The sequence below is a fragment of the Mastigoproctus giganteus genome, chromosome 9, assembly GCF_048544385.1.
Source record: "Mastigoproctus giganteus isolate SK-2022 chromosome 9, ASM4854438v1, whole genome shotgun sequence".
NCBI classification, from domain to species: Eukaryota; Metazoa; Arthropoda; class Arachnida; order Uropygi; family Thelyphonidae; genus Mastigoproctus; species Mastigoproctus giganteus.
In genome coordinates this window covers 184,695,502-184,721,172 of record NC_143583.1, presented here as the reverse complement: position 1 = coordinate 184,721,172, position 25,671 = coordinate 184,695,502, and the positions used below count along the sequence as shown (strand labels likewise).

General features: G+C 33.8%; 1 protein-coding gene across 1 annotated transcript in view; it reads left to right on the top strand.

Moving 5' to 3' along the window:
• Positions 1–24,980, top strand: part of LOC150080937 (uncharacterized) — a 227,163-nt gene extending 202,183 nt beyond the window's left edge. The window contains exons 11-14 of the mRNA XM_090380618.1: positions 1,012–1,152; positions 5,037–5,219; positions 14,939–15,087; positions 24,284–24,980. Coding sequence (XP_090236744.1) covers positions 1,012–1,152; positions 5,037–5,219; positions 14,939–15,087; positions 24,284–24,415 — 605 coding nt within the window. The 3' untranslated portion in view covers positions 24,416–24,980. The remainder of the gene's footprint in view (positions 1–1,011; positions 1,153–5,036; positions 5,220–14,938; positions 15,088–24,283) is intronic.
• The last annotated feature ends 691 nt before the right edge of the window (positions 24,981–25,671 follow it).

Genomic DNA, 25,671 nt, shown 5'->3' with positions numbered 1-25,671 from the left:
GCATAGCACACGCTTCTTGATTAGACCGGGGTTCGAGCCCGTCACCACCAAATACGGAGAATGCGGAAAGGTCAGGGAATGACCACCGCATATCCCGGAGCAATATGGCCTTAGTTGCTAATGCTCCTAAAAACCAAATAACAAACAAACAACAAACTTCTCTTGTATCCGGCCCATTTTCAGAATAATCACAGAAATCTTGCAACCTTCAATTATTTCCTTCAGAACAGATGCTTACAACAAGTATGACTACTTGATCCATAAGTTAATTGATGGCTGCAGTTTTGTTAGAACAGGCACTTCCATATTGCCATCACCACTTGATAAAATTTTAACAGAAAGATATGCAAGTACATTATCTAACGGTAACAATGCCTTAATGTTTTAATTTCATTTAATTTTTCTTTTTTTGAAGCAATTCTGAACAAAGTTCATATTTGTATTGTTAAAAAATTGTTGTTTAGGAAAAATCTCCATTCTGCATAAATATACAATACATCCATTAAAAAATAAAAGACATTCTGATTTGGTGAGGTTTTACTGTGTGTATATATAGCATTTAAAAAATTTAGAATACAATGAAAGGAAATTGACTCTTTTCTAATACTAAAGTAAAAAATAGTTTGTATTCTGTTAATTAAAATGTGTTCAAGTTATTTTTTAATGATTTATAACTTTTTAGCTAAGCTCTAGCCTTAGCATTCTCTTTCAAAAAAAAAAAAAAAAAAAAAAGCAGAGATCATCAATTATTCATTTAAAGCAGTCCAGCGATGTGTGGTATTCAATTGTGAATAGTGCAAAATGAATGTGATATAATATACTTAGCTGATCAGTGAATTTCATTATTGTTGTTCAAGCAAAATAAAATGATAAATTTTGATTATTTTATAAAATCACTAAAATTTATTTTGGTAATATTATCTCCATTCTTAATTGTTATAATATTGATATATTCTAGTCATATTAAAGAATGCTAATTGGATTTTTTTTTTTTTTTTTTTTTTTCTGTAGAGGAATTTGCAGCTGCTATAGTCAAGAGTACTCAAGCTCAGATGATGATGTCTCCAGTTACTCCTCGACGTCGAGGCCGTCCAAGAAAATATCCCATACAAACAGAACTGCAACCTGTTACTACTGTTTCTGTAACTAGAGGTACCTATTTTGATTTTATTTATTTTATTTTTATTGTTGTTATTTTTATTGTTGTTATTTTTATTATTTTTTTCATTTTATAAAATATATTTGAGTGAGTTTGGTTCTTGCTTATGATGAATTCTTATAAAGGGTTTTGCTTATTTATTTATTTATTTTATTATTATTTTTTTTTGAATGAGGCAATATGATGTAAAATTTATCTTTTTTTTTTTATTTATCAAGATGCACTATCTAGTAATTGACATTTGTTGAAATAACAAAATGGGATCATCTCTGACAGTTGAGTGGGTTAACCACTTGTCACTCTTTTGGAAAGCTGGTTTCATATCCTGTGACTGGAAGAACCTTAAAAGCCTCCTTAGTTGGGGCTGTAGCTAGCTGATCTCAGGAAGAGAATAGAATAGATTCCCAACTTGTGAGTTATTCTAGGTTTTTCATCCCATGCAACATGTAAAATGGCTCATTATTAGAACACACACTTGTACAGACATAATAAACCACATAAGTTGTCAAAATGTGGCCAAAGTAGTTGATACACCAATGAAACAAATTCTCAAATAACCAACCAACCAACAGAATGGGGGAGAAAATGTATTAGTAAACTAATAATGTAAATAACAAAATCTGTGATGTAGTTTTTATTCTAATTTATTAACCCAGGGAATTAAAATAATCTGTGAGAGTGTTTATTTATTTTTACTAATAGTCACCTAGTACAAAAAAAATACCAGTTTAAAATTTGAGTACTATGAAAATGCTTTTAACACTGGGAATACTACTGTTATTAACAAAAGGCAATCTCTTGGAAGTTTATCATGCTATTTAAACCTAAAAGAGGTATACAAGTAGCACATTGAAGTTTAACTGTATTTATCACACAGCAGTTCATATCAAACAATTTCATTGTTCATTTCAATTTATGAGAAACTGATCCCTAGACACTAGACACCACACAGCAGATAGGTCAAAAAGTCTTGAAATACTATCAAAGCAGTGTTTCGTGTTTTAAATAAATGACCCTTTTATTGCCCTTTTATTTGATAAATTGATAATTGTTTTTAAATAAATAGCAGGCCCTTTTAGGCCTGCTATTTATTTAAAAACAGTGGAATATCAAGGTTATTCACATAAATGCAAAGTTGTTCTACTATGAGACATTGCATTTACTAAACAATGGAAACTCTGGTTGCCAAAGAGGAGATACAAAGTTGTATTACTTTTCATAATTCTCATAAATGAAATAAAGAGTTCTTTTTAATGATCTTACCCCTTGACTCTTCTTACTTAAATTCCATATTAGAAGTGGAAACTGAGAAAGCACACATCTGTGATGTGTACTTTCCCAGTGAGGCACACATCTGTGATGTGTGCCTCACTGGGGGGTGTCTACCTTTTGCCATAAAAAAAAAAGATATCACCAATTTACTTCTAAAGTTATCCCCCCCCCATCCTTTTTTTCTACTGGGACAGGTGCATTTCACAGACTTCTCATCCCTCAGTTTTCTTTTACTTTCTTTTATCCTTCTTAGTTTCCACTTGTATGAAATTTAAGTAAGTTGTAACAAGGGATGTGTTTTCTTTTTAAAGTTATTTCATTTATGATTGTTATTTGGATAACTAGAAGCCCCAGGCTGTAATTCACTAAGTGAATTTCACTAAGTTTTCATAACAGAAGGTCTTTTTGTAATTATGTTTTTATATAAATATAAGTTTTTATAAAGTTTGATTAACTTTCTAAGTGGGCTTTGGACTATAGAGTCTAGCATTTGAAAACTTTAATCAAATAAGATTATTTTTAAATATTATCCTTCACTTAAATCTGAGGAGAGTAAAAAATTAACATTGATTTTTCATTTTTTTCACGAAAGTCAGGTTTTGTATTTTGTCATGGGAGGTTGAGGCAGCATACTTTGAGTGGTTGATGTATGGAAAGGAGACATGATGATATTAAGGTGCAAGTATACAATTCAGTCTTAAATGACAGATTACTCAGAATAACCATAATAAGAGGCTCAGCACCACTGAAATTAAATGCAATCAGTGTGATGATATGTATTAATAGGTTTTAGAACTAGACTGCACTACCTGAAATTTGCTGTAGTGTTTCTCTAAGAACCACCATTGAATGCTAACACTGACATAAAAAAAAAAAAAAGAAATCAAATACTGAGTAATGTTTTACAAAATTAAATGCTGTTGTATCACATTAAAAGAATTCTAGCAAACTGCAACAAGTAATGCTGAAGAGGCACCAGCTGCTACATACAAGCAAAACATACATACAACATACAAGCAAAAAATAAACCTGTGAAATTAAAAATAAATAAATAAAATTTCCAAAATATAATTTTATTTATTTATTTTTTTATTTGATAGTTTGATTTTTTTCATTTTTGCTTGTATGTGGGTAGTGGCTAGCATGTAAATTTACTGCACTGTTTTCATAATGCAGTGCAAAACTACTAGAACAACTGAAGCCTGGTGCTCTTTAATTTCAAAGTGTGCAAGTTGCATCCACTGTGTTTAAACAGGGTATCCACTTTATTGCAGATAAACAAACACTGCTTGGAATTTAATGTTGTTTTGGTCACACTTCTCCTGTGTCCAAGTATCTTGTGTAAAATATCTTACTTCTGATGCATTTAGAAATCTAGACATTTACACTTGATAGTGGCGAGCCAGAGCAGCACTACGTTCAAGTATTACCCAACTTGAATTGGAAAGAGGGTTTATCTGTTTACTATATACCAGGGGTGGCCAATGAGTTGATCGCAATCTACCAGTCAATCGCGGATTTAATTTCGGTTGATCACGACGAATTTTAAATATACAGTCATCCCTCAATTTGTGCACCTTGTGCAATGAAATTTTTGAGACGGTAGATTGCGGCACATTTTGAAGGAAAAAAGTAGATTGCATCACAAATTGAGTTGGCCACTCCTGCTATATACCAATGTAATATTAGTGTCAGGCGGACAAAGTAGCACATGCATTATCAGCTAGTAGTATTATGGCTAAAAATAAAATTTTCAAATTTTTTTTTTCTATAATAATAATAAAATTCTTTTATCACAAAAAAAAAAAAAAAATGTACAGAACACAATTCCTGTTCCAGACATATTAGAGGAAGAATACACAGTAACTAACTAAAAGAAGATGTGAACTTTTAAGTATGCATTTTTATTTCATTGTTTTTTTTTATTATTATTTTATTTTAAAAAAAAGTTTTACTATTTTGATTCCAGTGGACTGAGTAGGCTAACATTTTAATTGGAAAATGCAACTACTGTGGTTTTAAAAAAATAATATTGTACTTCAACATAAAAATATTAAATGCATGCATCAGTACTACATGTACTGATAAATGTGTTTAATTTTTAAAAGTCTAGCAATAATTACTCCTTTGTTTTGAAGTCCTAGAAAATTATAAAATAAAAAAAAATAAAAATAAAGCTTATACAAATATTATACGTATTAATGTTGCCAAAACATAAAACCTTCAGTTGATGTCAGAATATTGATACTAGTGAAAAACCAATGAATCCTTTGGATTCGGCACACAAAATACTTATAAGAAACTGTTGAATAAAAACAAACTTTTTTCCTTTGCATAATGTATTCTATCATTGAGAGAATTTATTGAAATAATCTAGTTTCAAATTAATTATTATCTCAACTGTGCTAGAAACAAAATAAAAATAAAAATCAGCAAAAACTAATCTCTTAAAAATACGCAATGAAAGTGCTATAATCTTGTTAGCAAGACTCTGACTTTTGAAATATATGCTATTGGCACTAATAGCCTCTTATTTTAATTAAGTTGAATCTCAAAATGTGTCGGCTAATTTTTAATGACAAAAGATATTTCTTATTTGGATTAGATGTTCATCTTGGAAGCCAAACTGAAGTAGAAACTATTGGACGTTTAAAAAAACGAAAGTGTACTGAAATTGAGGATAGCATAGACCAAGACTATATTATTCCTGTTACACCATCAAGAAGGGGAAGGCCACCCAAATCTGGAAGAGGTCCAGGACGTCCGCCCAAAATTTTGCATGCTGAAGGTATATATAAATATCATATTTTATCTTTTATCTCTCTCAGGTTTTTTTTAACTATCTTTTGAAAGAAATGAAAAGGACATCCTTTAATCCAGATACAACCCTAAAGAACTAATATTAATTTTTTTTTAAAATTTTTAAATATAACGTAACCTCCCAATAACGGACACCTCTGATTCATTTTCTGCTTGCCCATTATCAAGAGGTGGCCACTATTTGGAGGTGTATAAAAATATATAGTAATAAAATATAAAATGAATTACACTTATTTTAGAAATGTTAAAAAATATTAAACCTGTATATCAAGGGTGGCCAGCCCATGGCACACATGCTACTTGTGGCCTGCACAGTGCTTGTTAGTGGTATTCCTCCCAGTGTGTTAAAAATAACATAACAAATTATGCAATTGATTTAAAAAAATCAAATAAAACTAAATGCATACAGCATTGCTTTCCAAAGTGGGTATCACATCATGCCAAATTTTGGTATCATATCAGCATTGTTTTCTCTCTGATTTAATTTCACTGCATATATTGATGTAATTGATTAAAATATAATCATTGAGTAATACACTAAAATTTACATTTATCTGTTCGTGTTTTATACTAAACAGCTGGTATGCTCTGGATATATTCTTTCTCTTTGAAAGCTAATAATGGACCTAGTCAGTATTAAATAGTTTTAGTTGTGTTAGAATCCTGCATCTTTCTTCTCTGTTACTCCTGTTTACACATTCTTTGTCCCAAATACAAAGGAAGAAAAGGGGTAGGGGTATCAATAATTTAAAGGTGAGGTGTTGAATTATTTGTCATGTGAATAGTGTATTGCCATTGAAAAAGTTTGGAAAACAAACTTGATTCCACTTTTATTGCCAGAAATTGTGATTTAGGTTTAGTATGATGATAAAAACTTTGTTTATTAACTCCATATTTATTGCCTTTTACATTAATTTAGCATAGGTAAATAGGGGTGCTAGCACACTTCTCACATCAGTTCTGTGAAGACAAACATTTATTCATTAACTTATATTAAATTTATTTTATGAGCAGAAAATTGTTTTAATTTTTTTATTACAAGTGCTTGGCATTAAAGTCTTTCCTGCTGTTAGTGAAAATATTTGTTGGTACCAGGTGCAGATTGGAGGAGGGGGTGCTTCTGGGTCTGCCCCTAGGCTGCACACAATATAATTCCAATATAATATGTAGCAGTGCTGCAGGAAAAAGTTGGTTCCAGCTGAGCTGTACATTAGTGTAAAACAATGAATTGAGGACAATACATTAACTGGTGGCCATTGTGGCAGGTTCCAGTATTCCTTACATTTCAAGGGTATAACTCTAAAATGGTGTTCACAGGCTGCTTGCTAGATAGTCCACTGAACTGAACCTGTAACTTAAGCATCTGGATCAGCTAGTATATAATCTTGCAGCCTCTATTTTGCCATCTAGTGACTGGAGAGAATCTGAGTAATGTATGGGGAGGGCATTGTCAAGGCCAACTTATGTCATGGAGCTGGGCATATTGTTGCTGTATTATACCATATCCAAATATTTTATTGATTTATGTTTTCCTCTCTCCCTCTTTACTTCATGTGTCCATTTTCACCTGCAGTATGACAAGCCTCACTTTTTTCTGACAGTCTCAGTTATAAGCTACCTCAACCAATACTTATCTCAGTTGCCTTAACTATTCACTGTATGATTATTTTTGCTTCAAAGTAGTACTTGTGCATATATGTCTGCTCTGATATTTTTCTGTCAGAGACTACCTAATTTGGGATCTTTGCTTTCTGATATTTTCTGGCTTAAAATCTCTCTGCTCCATTCTGTCACATTCATCTTTTGTCTCCGTTGTTTTCCAGTTCCACTAATCAGTGGAAACACTTTTACTGCCTTTCTTTAAAACTTGACTTTCTCCAATCTAACTTTCCTAACAGCAAGGTAATTTTGCTTGGTTATTTTAATGTTCACAACTCCAGTTGGCTTCAGTTTTCTAGTTATGTGGACCTAGCTGGTTGAGATGACATATTTTTCAATTACCAAAGACTTCGCATAGCTTAATTACCAGAATACCAAACAACCCTAACTGCATGTCCAACATCCTTGATCTCTTTCTTGCCAGCAATCCTTTGAAGTACATGATTAGTGTTTTGGCGCCTCCGTAGCCAGGTGGGCAGGAGCAGCAGATTAGATGGGGGTTCAAGCCCATGACCACCAAACACGGAGGATGCAGAAAGGTCAGGGAATGACCACCGCATATCCCCAGAGCAATATGGCCTTAGTTGCTAATGCTCCTAAAAACCAAATAACATAACATGATTAGTGTTAGCAGTCAGCTAGCTACACCCATCCATTGCCTCTGTAGTCTTTCAACAGAAGAATGTTAGACAAATTCTGAATATTTTTAATGCCAAGAAAACTCCAACTCCTGATGGCATTTCTCAAAATCTGTGCTTCTGAACTTCGGCTGCTGCTACTGCTAGTTTTTTTTTTTTTTTTAAATATCCTTATTCCACTGATGTTCTTTACTCTTCTGCCTGGAAATTTGTTGATATCCAGCCAGTTCTTAAAAAGGATAAGAAAACCCTCCTGTCTAGTTAAAATTCCATTGCGCTTAACTCTACTCTTTCCAGAGATAGAGAAATCTATTAACCACCAACCCTTAAACTATCTAAAACCTTCCACATGATCATCATGGAAATGTATTCCATCGGTGTTGATTCAATGGCTTATGTTACCCATCTTTGGATAAATTTGATGGAAAAGTTTGGTGAAACTGAAGCAGTTGTTCTTAATATTTCTAAGGCTTTTGATTTTTTTTGATATAAATGACTTACTGTATTTCCCCATGTATAAGACGCACCTTTTTTCGAAAAATTTGGGGTAAAAAAAACTGGGTGTTTCTTATACAGTTGTAGATTTTTTTACTTGCATTTCCCGCTTTTTCGCGCTTGTTGTCTTTGCGCTCATTGTTTCGCACTTGTTACCAATATATTAGGTTACGTTTTGCCACGTTCTGCCCAGAAATGGCTCAGAAAAGATTTTCGTACAGTGCTGAATTCAAGTTATGAGGAGTTGTATGAATTTTATGATGAATAAAACTTGAGTTCAATAACTTTATGTAATACATTTTTTTTTTTTTTCAAATTTTGGGCCCCAAAATTAAGGTGTGTCTTATACATGGGGAAATACGGTAACTTCTAAATAAGCTTCCATCTTACTGCCTGCTGACTTGTTTTCTGCAGTTGGGTATCTAGTTTTTTCTTTGAATGCTTACTAAGGGTGATGGTAGATGGTGTCCTGTTTTCTAACTTCTTTGCTAATGCTAGTGTTCCTGAAAGTTCATTCTTTCTCCCACTCTTTTCCTCTTGTATATTAATGACCTTCCTCCACTGACTGGAAATCCCACCCATAGTCTGGATAGCACACTAATTTCTGCCTTCAAGTGTGAGAAATCTGAACCACTTCAGATTCTCACAGTTGAAGGATCAATTCAACCAATTCCTTAAATGCTGATCTGCCATGTAATTTTCCAGTGGGGCAAAGAACATTTAGTTAACTTCAATCCTTGTAAAACTCAGTCCTGTCTTATTTCTTGCAAAAAAAAAAAAAAAAAAAAAAACGCCTGTTGCTCCTGTATAGACCTTCAGTGCTACTCAAATTTCCAGATAAGATCACATATCTCTATTAGGCAATTCCCTGACTTCTGATTTCTCTCTCTCTCGACTTCATTCAAAAGATCACAGTCAAGCTAGTTAATGACTCATCTCAGACGTTCAGTTTCTGCTGCATTCCCTTTCTATAGATATTTCATTAGGCACGGTTATTCTGAATTGGCATCTCCAATTCCCCACTCTTTCAAACCAGTTCAGACACTTGCCTCAAGTAGTCGGTATCCAATCACCTTCCAACTCCAAACTCGTGAAGCCAATTTTTCCTCATCCTCACATTTTTAATGCAATATCCCTTCTATTTCTTCTGTTTTCTGGAACTGCTTTCCTTAACATATATGCCCAAAAATTACAACCTACAGAAATTCAAGTCTAATGTCAGTCGTATTTCTTTCTCTTCACCCTTCACACTGTACATAGTACTAAGTACTATAGGGCCTATTACCTTTCTTACTTTAGATTAAAAAAAAACAAAAACATTACAAGCATGTATCAACAAGTTATGAAAATTTTCAGTACATTTATATTTCTGAAGTTAATTTTAAGCCAATGGGATCACTGTTGGACTATAAACTTTATTTTTAAGCTGAGCTGATGGTATTAGCATACTTCACTTGTGGCGGTGTTACCATTATCTCATCCTCTTCATTTTCATATTTGTTTTCCTCATTGGTTTCCTTCATTCATCGTGTGAATTTTTTGGATTATTTCTCCATTATCCATTTAATCATAATTTTAAAGATTTTTAGCAGTTATTAATAATGTCCCAAATTTCACAACAATGTTTATAAAGTGTATAAAGTAAAGTGTAATGGCTATAGTATTCTACATCATTTGTGATTATAGACTCTGTTTCTAGAAAATCCAGTTAACAGAGCGTTAACACAGTGTTAACAGAGCAGTTCTGCACAGTTGCCATTTTTGTTTCTTTTGTAGAAGAAATCCAGTACAATAATGGCATTGGTTAACTTCAAAATTTATTTAACATCTATTTTAGACAAAATATTCCTTAATATACAAAATATTCCCTAATATAATCCCTTGATCCACTTGACTCTATATGTGGTTTAGAATCTGTTTATTACTAATGGAGTCAAAAAGCGATACATTTCATTGATGTTTTCCCCTTCTCCACTTCTTCATGTGATTTTAATCCTTTTACATTCTCACAATAAACATAATTTTATAAATATAAATAATAAATGTTAAAATATAATTTTAACATTGTTCAATATGATGTTGGGGTGGGAAGTTGCATTATTGAAAAACAGATTATAGCTATTGGTCTCTCTCTCTCTCTCTGTCCGTCCATCCGTCTAGGAATGATCCAATGCCAAGAATTAATTCCGATGTAGAAATGTATTTATTTTTTATCTCTAAAGTTTTCTTTATTTTTCTCTACTGTTCATGTTTAAATAAAAAAATTATTATATATATATCGCCCAAAAAAAATGTACTGAAAATTTTCATAACTTGATCACAAGTTTTACTCTTAAGGCCTAAAGTTTTGTTGGATAGTACTCTGAAAAATAATCCCATTTCATGAGCCGATCATTGGATGTTTTGAAATTGGTCAGCATTAATCATCAAGTAAATTCAAGATATTTCTCTATTATTAAAGGACCCTAATACCAGAATATTATTACCTAAAACTTAGCATAAACACTCAGAAGTAGTTTGCTTAACTCTTAGTCCTCCACCTTTTTAGAAATGATTTTTTTATATTAATATAATGTGGGTAAATTAATGTTATTTACCCACATTTTCATTCTGGTATCATAACTTTCTGTTAATTAACGCTTGTGTTCCATTGGAAATTTCCAAGGGATGGTGTCTCTTGGCCACATTCATCTTCTCTTGTTTGAATTATGATCATTTAGGATCACATGACCATTCAAATTAATGTATGTCTCCATTATATAAACCATCATGGTTTATATAATGGTAGTCAATTATTTAGACAAAACATCCAAACAATGTGCACATTCCTTTGGCAAAATTTTTTTTAGTTAAATTTGATCATGTTATCTTTTTATAGATTATTTAATCAATATGGCATTATTTTCACTGTTTTTGCCATGCAGACCATCTTAAACAATCCAAAAAATGACTAACTGAAATATGATGTTCAACAATTATTTATTTTTGGGTTTAAATGAGCTAATATAAAAAGGTACAGACAGATAATTGACAGTGTTTTTTTTACTTTTGAGCCCTTCTTTGAATTCCTTTTGTTTGTATTTTTTTGGTGGCAAAGATGCAATATCCAAAATATCTGCAGAAACCTCTTCCTGCTAAATACATTCTTGAAAAATGGAATTCTGTTTTTCCATTCTTCAGACCAGTTATTCATTTATATCAGTTTTAGTTTTTCATTTATTTCCATGTTGATAATAACACCAAAAAATGTCTTTAGTTCGTTTAGTGAAACCAAAATCCAGTCACACCATATGGAACATTTGGAAACTGCCTTATTTGAAAGAGTTTCCTCACCCCCCCCCACCTCCAAGAAAGGTCTAATAATTTCCCAATTTCATTATCAGAAAGTCCTTTATGAGAACTTGACAACATGACTAAATACTTCACTCTAATGCAGAGTATGAGATATTGTACAACTTCTAAACTGGAAAAAACGCCACCTACCATTACCAATTGAACATAAACATCAAACAAATTTTGTAATTAAAAACATCGACAGTTGCAGCAGCCATGTATTGAACCAAAAAGGGCCAAAAACAAGAACACTACCTGCCATTAACATATGAACATTAACATCAATAAACATCAGTTTAGTTTTTTAGATTGTTTTTATGTAATGTAAATGGATGGTAGTATAATAATTGTACCAACACAGTGGAAAAAAACAAATTCAGTAATCAGGAACAGTTGGAGTGGCTGCAACATCAGACTGAAAGTGGAATTTTACAGTTCCACGACATGATCACAAAACATTAAAGGGTGAATGTTTGGTACTTAAGGAAGGTTTAAACTGTACATTAATCATTTTTTGTTTATTTATTTCATTGTGACTATTGAAAATTTTCTCTAAAAATTCTCTACTTCATATTATTGCACTGCTGCCATTATTGTGTGAAGGTCATTGAAGCAACTTTAAATATTTCCTGTAAAAATATTTTCCTAATTAGCTCATCAGCTAATGAGCCATAGAAAAAAACAAATCTGATGGATTATGAATAGCATTAGCATTAGTAGATGCATACGATGCAAGAAAGCAAGCGTAAGCAGCACCAGCCAAAAAAAAAAACAAAACTGCTCCCATTTCACCCCTCCATTCGTTCCAAATACCTGTCCAGCTCAGTCTTAAATTTATTTAAGCTATCAATTTCCACAAAAAGATGGAAAGCCCATTCCACCAATCAACTACCTGCTGGCTAAAGGCAAACTTCCGCACATCTATCCTACAACTGTCTTTCCTCAATTTGAATTTATGCCCTCTCAGGTGATTATTCTGAGAAAGAGGAAGAATCTCATCAGCATTGAGCATGCTCAAACCATTCAAGGCTTTATACACCTCAATCAGGTCACCTTGCAGATGCCTAGTCTCCAGACACTGTAATCTGCAAAACTTAAGCCTTTCTTCATAAGAGCAACCCTTCGTTCCATTCACTAATCTTGTAGCCCTTCTCTGTACTCTTTCCACCAGCTCTACATCCTTCTTAAAATGAGGCCTCCAGACCTGTATAAAGTACTCAAGATGTGGTCTGACCATTGCCTTATACAAGGGGATAATCACCTGCTTATCCCTGCTAGAAAAATTCATGTATATCATTGACAAGACACCATGAGCTACTCTTGCAGACCATCTGCACTGGTCAGAAAACTTCATATCTGCCTTCACAATTATCCCCAGGTCCTTTTCATTCTCTACCACTGTCAGTGTATTACCACAGAGTTGATATGTTACTCTGGGGTTACTGCTTCCCATATGTAGTACTTTACATTTGTCAATGTTAAACTTCATTTGCCACCTCTCAGCCCATCGGCTCAACTTTTCTAGATCCTGTTGCAGCAGCATACTGTTATTAGTGTCCTCAACAACCCTGGCAACTTTAAATATTGTCTGCAAACTTGAATATTAAGCCTGATATACCATCATCAGTATCATTTATAAATACAGAAAACAACAATGGACCCGACACTGAACCCTGAGGGACTCCACTAATAACATTAGTCCACGAAGTGCTTGTGGTAAAATACTAATTTTTTTTTTTTTTTTTTTTTTCCAGAAAACTATTTGATGGTCAATACAGTGGTCTCTGCAGGCATAACCACTTTCTTCATGTCTGCAACTCAGGCAGGTGGTTTGTCCTGCCATCTAGACATAAAAAGGCCCCCATAGCCGAGTGGTCAGGAGCAGGAGTGCAGTAACACACGCTCTTTGAGTAGGCTGGGGTTCAAGCCCCTGACTGCTAAATACGGTCGATTTGCCAACCTGCACTGGACCAGCGTGACAGATTATGGTCCATTTCCCTCGGCATGAATTGTTGAGGAGGCTTCCATCCTGCAGTGGGTTGATAATGGCTGCAGTTTACCTTACCTAGACACATAATACATCACATACAAATTGTACACATCTTCCAGTAATGCAACTCATAATACATTGTACCTGTGTGCTGGACCAACACCACTTTGGCTGTTCTCATAAAGCATTAAATGTTTGCCCACACCTGATTATAGCAGGACCTTGTAAAGGATACTTATAAAGGATACTTACTTAGAAAAGTATCCTTTACAAAAATGGATTGTGAAAAATGATGAGAAAATTCAAAGAAAACAAATATTTTGTCAGTAGTTCCATTCATGTGACCCCAGACAATTGTAACAACTGTTGTTGGCCATGTTGCTGTTACTAATGGTATCACATGAAATGCACACCCATCTGCTAGTATCAGGGCAGGTTGTGACAGTAGATATTTCCATGGGCAACAGTCCGTGAAGTGCTTTGTTACCTCCCTGGTTTCCTTTGAAGATCAATGTGATGTGCCAGTTAACCCCATGCAATTCCCAACAACAAGAATGACCTCACTTTAGTTTCTGACTTGGATGAAGATGGAACATTTTTGCACTGATAATTCTTTTCCAGCTAGGTGGTGGTGGTGGCGTTAATACCCATAATTCTTGGGTTTGGAAAGGTTAGGTTAGGTTAGGTTTCCTCACTTCATCGAAGGGATTCGAACTGGGGTCTTTTCCACCGGTGTGGGTGGGGACAACGGTGATTATACCAACTGTGCAACCCACGAGGCGTTTTTCGCAATTATTGTCTCTGTGTTATTCAGAGGTTACTGTTTGGTGTGGGTTCACATCAAACTTCATAACTGACCATTCTTCAAAAAGGTTCAAGCATGTGGTCTCGAAACGCCTACTGCAATAGGTGAACATTATTGTAATTTCCAACACCATATAATTCTTGCCCTTCAAGAAAAGTATCTTCAGACAGCTTTTTATGCAAGATTAAATTCCACCTCCCATGGTCAAACAGTTGTTCAGGCCACATTTAACAGTGTTGCCCCATGATTTGTCAACTTGCTCTCTGGACTTTAGTCCTTTTGATTTCTAGTTATGGGGATATCACAACAGGATTTATCAAGGAATTATTCAAACTCTGGTTGGCCTGAAAGAAAGCCTCATAAGATAGGCTTCAGGAACAGTTGAATATGCTGTGCTTCTAGCACATTTGCAATACAAATGGCTATCACATTAAACATTATTGCAACCTGTATCATGCTCATACAGCAGTGTAACATGATCAAATATATTGTTCTGTATATTAGCTGTGTGGAAAATATTGCCTCTATGCAGTGCAGAACTTTTTCTTTTTGTGTATCTTCTAAATTCCTGTGTGGTGTAAACACTGTTTGTTCTAAATTTCATGATTTTTTTTTCACCTATAGGTTGCTAAAGTGACACACTGATTATTGCCACCCTGTACGTGAAGGGGTGTGTTTGCATATGCTTCAGAGCAGTTTCCCCCAGTTCAATATTTTTCCTTCACTTGAGCAATCCTTATATATAATTTGTTTCTTGTTTTTTCTAGAACAAGATGATGAAATACTCCAAGAAATGGAAGAACCAGTTTCTATTGTTATCCAAGATCCAGAAGAAATGGCACGAAGAGAGCAGGAACTTGCACAAAAACGCCTTGAACAAAAACAGAAAGATATGGCTGAATGTTTTGGTTTTAATGTAAGTTAATATTATAAATGAAGCCATTAGGCTATTTGTATCATAAGTGTTTGTACCTTTGATATTTTAGATTTAATATATGGTCTCGTCATGTTATTTTTAAATTGTGTTCTTTCTTTTAATGCCAGAATCAGCCAAATGCAAATTTTACTTGAGGTAAAACAAATTCATATACAGTACTGTGTACAACTCTATGCTCACCAGTTAAATTATTATTACTTATAAACCTTATATTACTTATACCATTATTAATTATAAACATATTGAGTACTCATTATGTAATATATAATAATATGTAATTATTATGTGATATGATTAAAATCTGTTTACTTACTGTATTTCCCCATGTATAAGACGCACCTTTTTTCGAAAAATTTGGGGCCTAAAAACTGGGTGCATCTTATACAGTGGTTGTAGATTTTTTTTTTTACTTGCATTTCCCGCTTTTTCACGCTTGTTGTCTTTACGCTCATTGTTTCGCACTTGTTACCAGTATATTAGGTTATGTTTTGCCACGTTCTGCCCAGAAATGGTTCAGAAAAGATTTTCGTACAGTGCTGAATTCAAGTTAAAAGTGATCAAGTTTGCAAAAGTGAATGGAAATCGTGCTGCTGAACGTAAGTTTGGTCCTCCTCCAACTGAGAAAACAATCCGAGACTGGCTACGGGAAGAAGAAACCCTACCGAAAACGCCACGGCAGAAGAAAGCCATTAGAGGCAAGTCAGCAAAATGGCCTGATTTATAGAGGGAATTGAAGATATGGATTGAGGAGCAAAGGGCAATTGGAATTCCTGTGTCTACAAAGATGAGGCAAGAAGAATTGCTGATGAAAAAGAAGGTACTGATTTCAAAGGACACAATTGGTGCTTCAGGTTCATGAAACGGAATGGACTAAGCATGCACACACACACCAGACTTGCCCAAAAGATGCCTGAAAGCTATGAGCAGAAGGTCCTTGAATTTCATCATTTTGTCATTCAATGTCGGAAGACATATCAGTTTGAGTTGGGACAGATTGCAAATATGGACAAAGTCCCCCTTCAATTTTATGTCCCAAATAACAGAACTGTTGATAAGAAGGGGGTGAATAACTGTGAAGACAAGTGGACATGAAAAGAGCCATTATACAGTTGTTCTAGCTTGTGCCGACGAAACCAAGCTGCCTCCTATGCTGATTTTCAAGCGCAAAACAATGCCAAAAGAAGACCTTCCTCGAGGAGTGATTGTCCACGTTCATGACAAGGGTTGGATGGATCAGGATGGGATGAAGATCTGGTTTGAGAAAGTTTGGAGCAGGAGACCAGGTGGGCTCTTACGCAAACCTGCCCTATTAGTGCTTGATCAGAGGCCACACAACAAAAAATACAAAGAAGATTGCTGCAGAGCAAAAAACAAAACTTGCCGTCATACCTGGAGGCTTGACATCCCAGCTCCAACCACTTGATGTCAGCATTAACAAACCTTTCAAAGCTGCCATGAGAGACGAATGGAACCAATGGATGAAGTCTTCTGGGGACAATTTGACACCAGCAGGAAGAGTGAAGAAACCAACTATAGGAGAAGTTTGTACCTGGGTGAAAAGATCCTGAGATAATATCAAGATTGAGATCATTGTCAAGTCATTTAAGAGGTGTAGCATTTCAAATGCCATAGATGGAACTGAGGACAAGGCAATATATGAAGACTGATTCGTCATCAGACACAGATGAGGACAAGCTAATGGATGGGAGTTTTGACAGTGATGAGTTATATGAATTTTATGATGAATAAAACTTGAGTTCAATAACTTTATGTAATACATTTTTTTTTTTCAAATTTTGGGCCCCAAAATTAAGGTGCATCTTATACATGGGAAATACGGTAAGTAATATCCATGAACTTCTAAAGTGAATTTTTATTTTCACTTCAAAAGGTAATCATTTGATGATTACGTAATAGTTTGTCAGGTTTAAGGTCTGAATGTTGGAAACCTCAATGCTCTAACAGAGATTGTCAACTCTGACACAAATTACCCCCCCCCCCTCAATCAGCACCTTTACATTAACCTTTTAAGTATTGAGTCATTTTTAGAGCTAGCTTAATAAATAAAGTGTTATATTAATACACAAAAGAATTGTAAATGTAAAGTGAGTATGACTACAATGATTTCCCTGAATCTGACAATGAGTCCAATAATATTTTACATTTTAAGGACATTGAAGAACTTGCAATTAATTTGAGATATTGTAATATCACAATACCCTCTTTACCATTTTTCGCATATTTCTTTTTTTTTAAAGCATCAATAAAAATATCCAATTTATAAAATTATGTTAATTTACAAGATTACAAAAACAGTTGTATTCTCCACTGTAAAACTAATCACGAATCCATCATTAACAGATTTTTAAAAAAATATTGATTCAAAAATTCTTTATATCAGATCTGAACTACAGCCACTCACCGACTTACATAAGGGTTGTGTTCCATGGAACTCTATGTAAGTCAGAATTTCCCTAAATGCTTATGCAGCACTCACAACTATGCGCACTGAATTTGATTTAAGCAAAAAAGAAATGTTCGACAAACATGTAAAGAGAATTGTTTATTCAATTATTTTTATCTCATGCACAGGAAAAATTACAAAAGTGTACAAAATTGCAAAAATTTCAAAATTACAAAAAGAGACAGGCATAACAACGTCAGCAAGTTTTACCTTTCAAGCATTGTTGCCAGAATTAACTCTCCAGCTGAACTTCCACGCCTCTGTGCAGATCTAGAAGGGGTTTTTTCCAACACATCACAAAATTTTTCTACAGCTGCAGAATTGGTACTGGCGACTTCACTGCATACTTTAATGTTTTGGAAACCAGCGATGCTTGAATATATTAAACCACCCATTGCTAGCCACGAACTTGGCTTGGGGTTTGCTGTACTTAAACTTAATATCTTCATAAATACTTCTTGCTTTTTGTATGGCCATTGGACTCAGGAGCACTTCCTTCTGAATCTGATTTTCCATCCATATTATTAATAGCTTTTCCATCTTCGAGATAGCACCTGAATGCTGTTTTGTGAACACTGTTGATCCTTTAACATGTTCTTTTATACACGCACTGTGCCTTAAAATAGTATTCACTGTTGAAGCAGCGAGACTTAATCCTTTGTAATAGGTGACGAACTTTGTCCTGCTTCATACTTCTTAATTAATCATCATTTCTAAATCAATTTTGTTTCGTTTCCTAGCACTGTCAGCACTTGCACTTTCTGTTGGTCCCTTTCCCGTCACCATTGTAATAAGTAAATAGGAATGAAGAGGAGATTCTGAAAATTTATTTATGTGTTTTATATGATTGAAGTTTTCAGTGAAGGGGAACTCATTTCACCATTATGTTGTAATGTAAAAACCCACAGAATTCCAGTTATCGGTATTATCACAAATGCAATAAGGTTGAGTATACTACTTGTTTATAATATATTGTGCTAACAGAAAAGCCCAATAAAATAAAGCAGAAAGTGCAAATTGTTTTCATATTTTATGGTAGTGATCTCCAGAAATGTGTTTTAGAAAAATATCACAAAGGCATTCAAAATTTATTCTCATAACAGAACATATGATAACGATGAAAGTGTAGTGCAATTTCCATTATAAAAATGACCTTTTAGAGACATAAATAGCTTAGTTATATAGCGAAAATTTAAACTTCTGGGATCTTCGAACGGATTACCAAAAAAACGTGTTATTGGGTTCACGATACCTCCATTTATTCCTACAGGATGCAAAATACGTTTCCACGATTTTTTTAAGTTTTCGTGGCTGGCAAAAACTTATGTAGAGTCGAATTTCCATAAGTCGAGTATTACATAAGCCAGGGAGTTCCTGTGCTTACATTAGTGCAGAGGTTCCCAAACTTTCTCGGTTCATGGTGCCCTTAGTGTTTCAGTAATTTTTTTCATGGCACCCTTAGTGTCTCAGTAATTTTTTCACAGCTCCCCCGCACCTCCATAGCCAAGTGGGCAGGAGCAGCAGTGTGTAGCACACGCTTCTTGATTAGACTGGAGTTGGAGCCCGTGACCACCAACAAATACGGAGGATGCAGAAAGGTCAGGGAATGACCACCGCATATCCCTGGAGCAATATTGCCTTAGTTGCTAATGCTCCTAAAAACCAAATAACAACAACAACAACAACAACAGCCCCCCCCCCCCCACACACACTTCCAGGCCTAAAGAAATAGCTAACAGTTCCATTTATTAAGTAGTTAGGTCCAAACAATTTAATAAGTAATGTTGAAACTGTGAACTACCTTGAGCTAGTGGTTCACAGGTTGTCCAACAGATGTCAAGTATCGCTGTGTTTCCCTCAAAAATTTAAAATATCCTGCGGTGCACAGTTTGGGAACTGCTGCATTAGTATAATAACAATCATGTATCTATTAGTCAAGTGGTAACTTGTCTAATAGATACACAACAGTGATAACTTTCTTGTCAAATTAATAATTGAAAAGTCACAATCAAAGCACAAGTTATAGTGATTCAAACTTGCTAAGTATTTAAAGAACTTAATTTTTTTATTTAAAACTATTAATAAAATTAACTCTAAATTAAGTAATGGATTATGTAAAGAACTAAAGTTTTATTGGGAGAAACAACAAAATTTTTTGCCATTGACAAAATGTTTAAATAATCCAGTATACAGTGCATCTGATCCAGACAGTAACTTTTTCAAAATGATCCTTAAAAATAAAATCATGAAATATGCTAAAGTTATTATGAAGAAAATGTTTGGTAATTTTCACATTTATAAGGAAATTAATATTAAAAATGAAGAGACTGATCAACATTTTCCATCAAACAGATAATGCATTGAATTTTGACAATTCAGTCTTGCAGTTAACTGATGAATTTCAGCTTGCTTAAAATGTTCAGAATCTCTTAATGATTACAATAAAACTTTCCATTGAAGAACTAAACATAAATGAAAGTACAGAAGAAATTACAGCAAATATTTCAATGCACTAAAAGCGATAAAAGCAGCATCGATTAAGTAGATGATACTAGTTTTATTGTTTTTAGTGTTAGATAAAACACCATACGTGTTTTGTTTAATGCTAATTTTGTTATCAAAAAAAAAAAAAAAGAGCATCAAGCAACAAATCCACTGCTGCATTATATTTTTTTATAAAAACTAAAGCCTCAGACTGTGTAAAAGTTTAAACGGCATACAAGTTTGTGCAATCGCATCATGTTAGTACACAGAAAACACCAGATTAGCTGAGAACAGCTCGTTTTAGGCATATCTCATATTGGGAATACCTTCACAATGAGTTGCGCGTGATATTGCACTACCTCAAATAAGTAATGCTTCACTAATGGAGAAGGCTATTGTTACTTATTCTCAGCGAATACCACCACCACTCAGACGGCACCGTTTCAAGGCTATTTGACCTATCTTCAGGATACCCACCCCACCCACTGAAGATAGTCAAATAGCCTTGAAATGGTGCCATCTAGGTGGTGGTATTCGCTTAGAATAAGTAACAATAGCCTTCTCCATTGGTGAAACGTTCATGGCAACTCGTGAAGGTGTATTCACGATATTGAGATACACTTAAAACGATGCCATTCTCAGCTAATCTGGAGTTTGCTGCATACTAACATGATATGATTGCACAAACTTGTATGTCCTTTTTTAAAAAGTTATTTTAAAAATATTATTGTATTTTAATGAATTCAATGAGATTTGTGAAATCGTTATACCCTCCTTTTTTTTTTCCCCACTATTTTTCACGTATTACACAGTAGGAAGAATAAAAATGGAAATCACATATTCCCAGGAAGGAAAGCTTAATAAGCTAACAAAGAATAAAACTTTGAGTGTGTATTTGAATTGTTAATCAGCATACTTTTTGTTTTGCCTTCAATAATAACTATGCTTAATTCAAATTTCAGTCTTATCACCATTTGAAAACTCCATTACAGAGTGTTCCAAAGAATTACGGAAAGACTTATTCTTTTTGACTTTTGCTAAGTTAAGAACCCATACCTTTAGCCTGAAACTGGCAACTCTGATCACTGAATTGATACTACAGTTAATAGTTTAGTGTACTGTGGCTTAAGGGTTCAAAAGTGAAGAAACTAGAAAATATTTCCTCTAAACATTATTATTATATGGAGGGAGGGAGAGAGAGAGAAGTACAGACACTTGAGATCTTGTTGTCCTGGGATCATCCTCTGTTAAAGGTGACTTCTCTGTAAGTAAAGAGAAGTTTCTTTGTCTGCTTCATTATGATTGGAAAGATGAATTTTGCTTCTGATTGATGAATTCATTCCGAAATATACAATTAGTGTCCCCTCACCAATTAGGATGCCCTTCTTTGAACTATCTTTAGTAGTTCTGTGTCTTTTTTTAGGTGTGCATTCCTGAATGAAGAAGTATCCTGGAATGTTTAATATTAGAATGGCTAATTGATGCACAGAAGTAGACCACCTTTTGTCCAAAAAAAAAAAAACAACCCCTCACTCACTCATTCTTCTATATTGACCATTCAATTATGCTTTGAATTTTACCTAACATGTATCTCTTGCCTTGGCCACCATGTTAGGTAATTTATTCGCAGTGATGTATATCACATTGCCTGGAGGTAAACTTCACGAGGTCCAATCTTTTCTTACTCACCAAGATTTTATATTTGCATTGTTCCCCTAGTTCTTGACTCTCTTACTAATGAGGATATGCTTCCCTTGTGCACTTTACTGATCCCTTCAGTGCCATATATACAGACACTCCTCGACTTACGTACGTAATCAATTTTTTTCATATACGTAAGTCCGTTTTGTACGCAAGTCCAACTTCGGTCTTGTAGATGCAAAATACATATACAGTACAGTACAACGCACCGAGATAATCCTTGACAAACTTCATCATGTACAGCATTTTACATTTTGTAACTGAGTTAAATGAGGCTGAAAAAACATACAAGGAATAATAATGTATAGTATAGTATTTATTCAAAACTAATTTAATCTAAATACGATACATGATTTAATTTAATATATAATCAAATCACTTTACGGTGGACACTTCAAAATAAAATACTATTTACCATACAATATGTAGTAAGCACTGGTCATTGTGATCACATTTGCGAATTTTAATTCTATTAACGGTTATTCTAATAAGCAAAAATAGGAAAAATATTATCCATAGGCTATAAAATTAAAGATATAAAACACAAATTTACACTTTACTTCCTCCAATTAACAAAATTAAATGGTGTGCGAAAATCAGAAGAATATTTCCCACAGGTTAGCAAAATAAAAATAAATTTACACTTACAATGCTGGCTTAATTAATAGTTTAACTAACTGATATTTCTGTTCACTGCCTTTTTTTTTTTTTTTTTTTTGTCATAAAATTTAAAACAGTAAGAAAATAAGCAATCGATAACAAAGAACATGGCATGCACAAATTACAAATAACATGATACGCGCAAGTGAGATATGAGGTAACAACTTTACGAAGCTCAAAAAATAGGAATGAAGAGAAGATTCTGAAAATGTATGTTTTTTTATGATTGAAGATTTCAGTGAAAGGGAACCATATTTCACCATACTAACGTAAAATTCCACAGAAATCCAACTATTGGTATCATTGCAAATGCAGTAAGATCGGGTTTACTACACGTTTATAATTACATAGCACTAACAGAAAAGTCCAATAAACTGGAAAGTGCAAATTGTTTTTATTATTTTTTGATAGTGACCTCCAGAAATCTGCTTTAGAAATATATCACAGTGTTCAAAATTGATTCTTATAACCGAACATAGCAACAGTTTTGTTCTTTGTACGTAAGTAAAGGAGTTCCTGTATATACTTTTTCAATTGTCAAGCTTTGCACCTTATGCATATCTATGTATTCCTGGCTACATGTTTATGCTGTATCTTAAACTTCAGATTACTACATATGAGTGTATTCATTTCATTTGACTTCTCTGCATAATTTGTCTTAGTGTGAATATTTAATCCTGGCATCAGTATTTGGCCTCAATCTGACTGTTCTTTCTCAAGGTTGCTTTCAACAATACTTTAATTTCCCCCCCCCCCCTGATTTTACCTTTATTTTATACCATCTTCTGGAACTTATATTTTGGAAAACAAAGTAGTGCAACTACTGGCACCATTTTCCACAAATATATTTCAAATTTATTAAAGATATATTTCTATTAGTGAGCTTTCTATATATTTCTATTCTTTTATTTTATTTCTATATAGAAATAAAATTTCTCTCTTCTCCTTTCCTTCAGGGATATCTTCAGCTCTTTCATTTATCAGTATTTATTCCATACTTCTAAAATAGCCAAGTAGTTTACTTTCCTGTTTTTAACTTCATTCCAATCATTTTTGATTAGCTTGATTATAGTTTTTTCCCCTGTTTTGAGACTTACTAAATGCCAAAACAATTTTCCATGCCTTTCCCAAGTTTTTTCAGCCGATTTTATGCACACATTCACCCTCTACCACCTTTTCTTTATATTCTTATAATGTTTTATTAGTTTTATTCTTCAAGAATTTATTATATTATCATTATTGTTTAATTGCCATCCTCTGTATTAATCCTCTTGGTTTCTATGATATTTGTTATTCTTATATCATATTTACCTAATTCTACTTCTTTGCCATTTCAGCTTCTAACGTTGGTGCTAGTTGTCTGAATGGGGTATGTAGTTGTGTATGTGTACATGTGTGCGTGTCCTTGTTCCCCTCACAAGCATCATAGCAATCAGCTGAAATGTTTGACCCGGGATATACACGATAGGTTGAAACCACCTATCATAATGATAGGTGGTTTCAACCTATCGTGTATATCCAGTTCATTTGACTTAATTTCATATTGGCAGCCCATCCTCATTCGTTTAGTAGCCATATACCTTGTTCCTTGCTATTGGTTTATGCCACTGGAAGGTGCTGGGTAGACATTTTATCCACCTCCTCCTGGCTAGATTGTCAAACCTTTCGGTAACCCATTTAGTAATGCATTATTGAAGGGACAGTTATTTATTGAATGTAATATTATTTATATACATTGTAATCTGTACTGGCAACTTTTTCTGCTTGATAATAAATAATTTCTGATGTAATGAATCTTGTGAATTATAATTGTTTGCTATTCTCTGACTAGCTTTTCCATTTTGACTGAAATTGTTTATTTTACAGGATGATGAAGAAGAAGCAGAAACTATCCTAGCTATGCCTGCTGCTCCAGGTCTTCACAAAGCCGAACCAGATATTCACTTGCTACATGCCCTACAGCCAAATGGCACTGTTGGAGGTGATCCTGCAACATAATACATCCTTAATTGCCAGCCTCCGGGGGCTCTGTTTATATGTACAAGAACTACTGTAAGATATAATAGTTGTGCGGCTTGTAGTAGTATCATGCAAAATTCATTATTCATTCTTTGTACATTAGCAATCCATCATATCTTTCCATTCTTACCAAAGGATTTTTGTCGATTTGCAAGCAAAGATCTTTGAGCCATTTGGCATATTTTGACAGCATTCGTGGACTATTAAGAATGTGATCCTTGAGGAGTGAATGAAATAAATGGATGGATGAGTAAATGGACATTATCCTTATGAATGGCTGGGGCGGATTCCCAGGTTTGTTTGGTATCCACAAATATGAGTGCCTCATACTCATAGTTAGTTTGAACTTAAGTCCAAAGCTGAATTAGAAATGTATTTGTTAATGCTATGTAGAGTTATTTTATGAAATGTAAATGTATATTATTTTTAGTATTCATAATATAGATTTTTCCCATATGTAATGTAGTTTGTCTGAATGCTACAATGTGTTCAAGTGTAACAAGGTTTCCTAAGATCCAAATTCAGGATATATTTCCAGTCTTTACTTTTCTCCACTCATTATGGTTTCATTAAATTTATATTCTTTTTATTTATTATTTATTTGCTTTTCTTCCAAAATATTCCAAATATGTGCTGAAATAGAGAAAACAATTTTGAATTCATCCAAAATGTAAATACTCGTGTATCTGACATTTGACTTTTGTAGAAACATTTAACCAGACATACTGAACAGATTTAATTTCATTTGTCATTGTCAAACCAGGCAGTGGTAAATACACCTTTGGTAATTTAAATATTTAAGTGTAATAATAGCCACAGCTGATCCAGCCACACGTGCAACGACACAAGGAGACAGTGGCAATAAAATTACCAAGTATTATTATTATTAGTAGTGATATAGTGATAAATAATGAGTAACTATTTTAAACTGGATGATTTGTATAGACTATAAATCATCAGCTTGTTTTGTGCATGTGTTTATTATTTTAACTTTAAATCCCCGTACAGCATTTATTTTCTAACTGCCACAAAATTTTGAAATAGATTACGCTTATTGTTATGGAGAGAAAACATATCTTTATATGGATTTTCCACTGTGTGTGTGTGTATACAAAAAGGGTTAAATTTTTGGTCATCTCACTTAATTTAGCTGGCACAACAGTGTTGTTGTTCTAATTGTGTTGTTTTTCATTTCGTCATGTAATACACTGGTAAACTGTATTAGCATGTTTGTT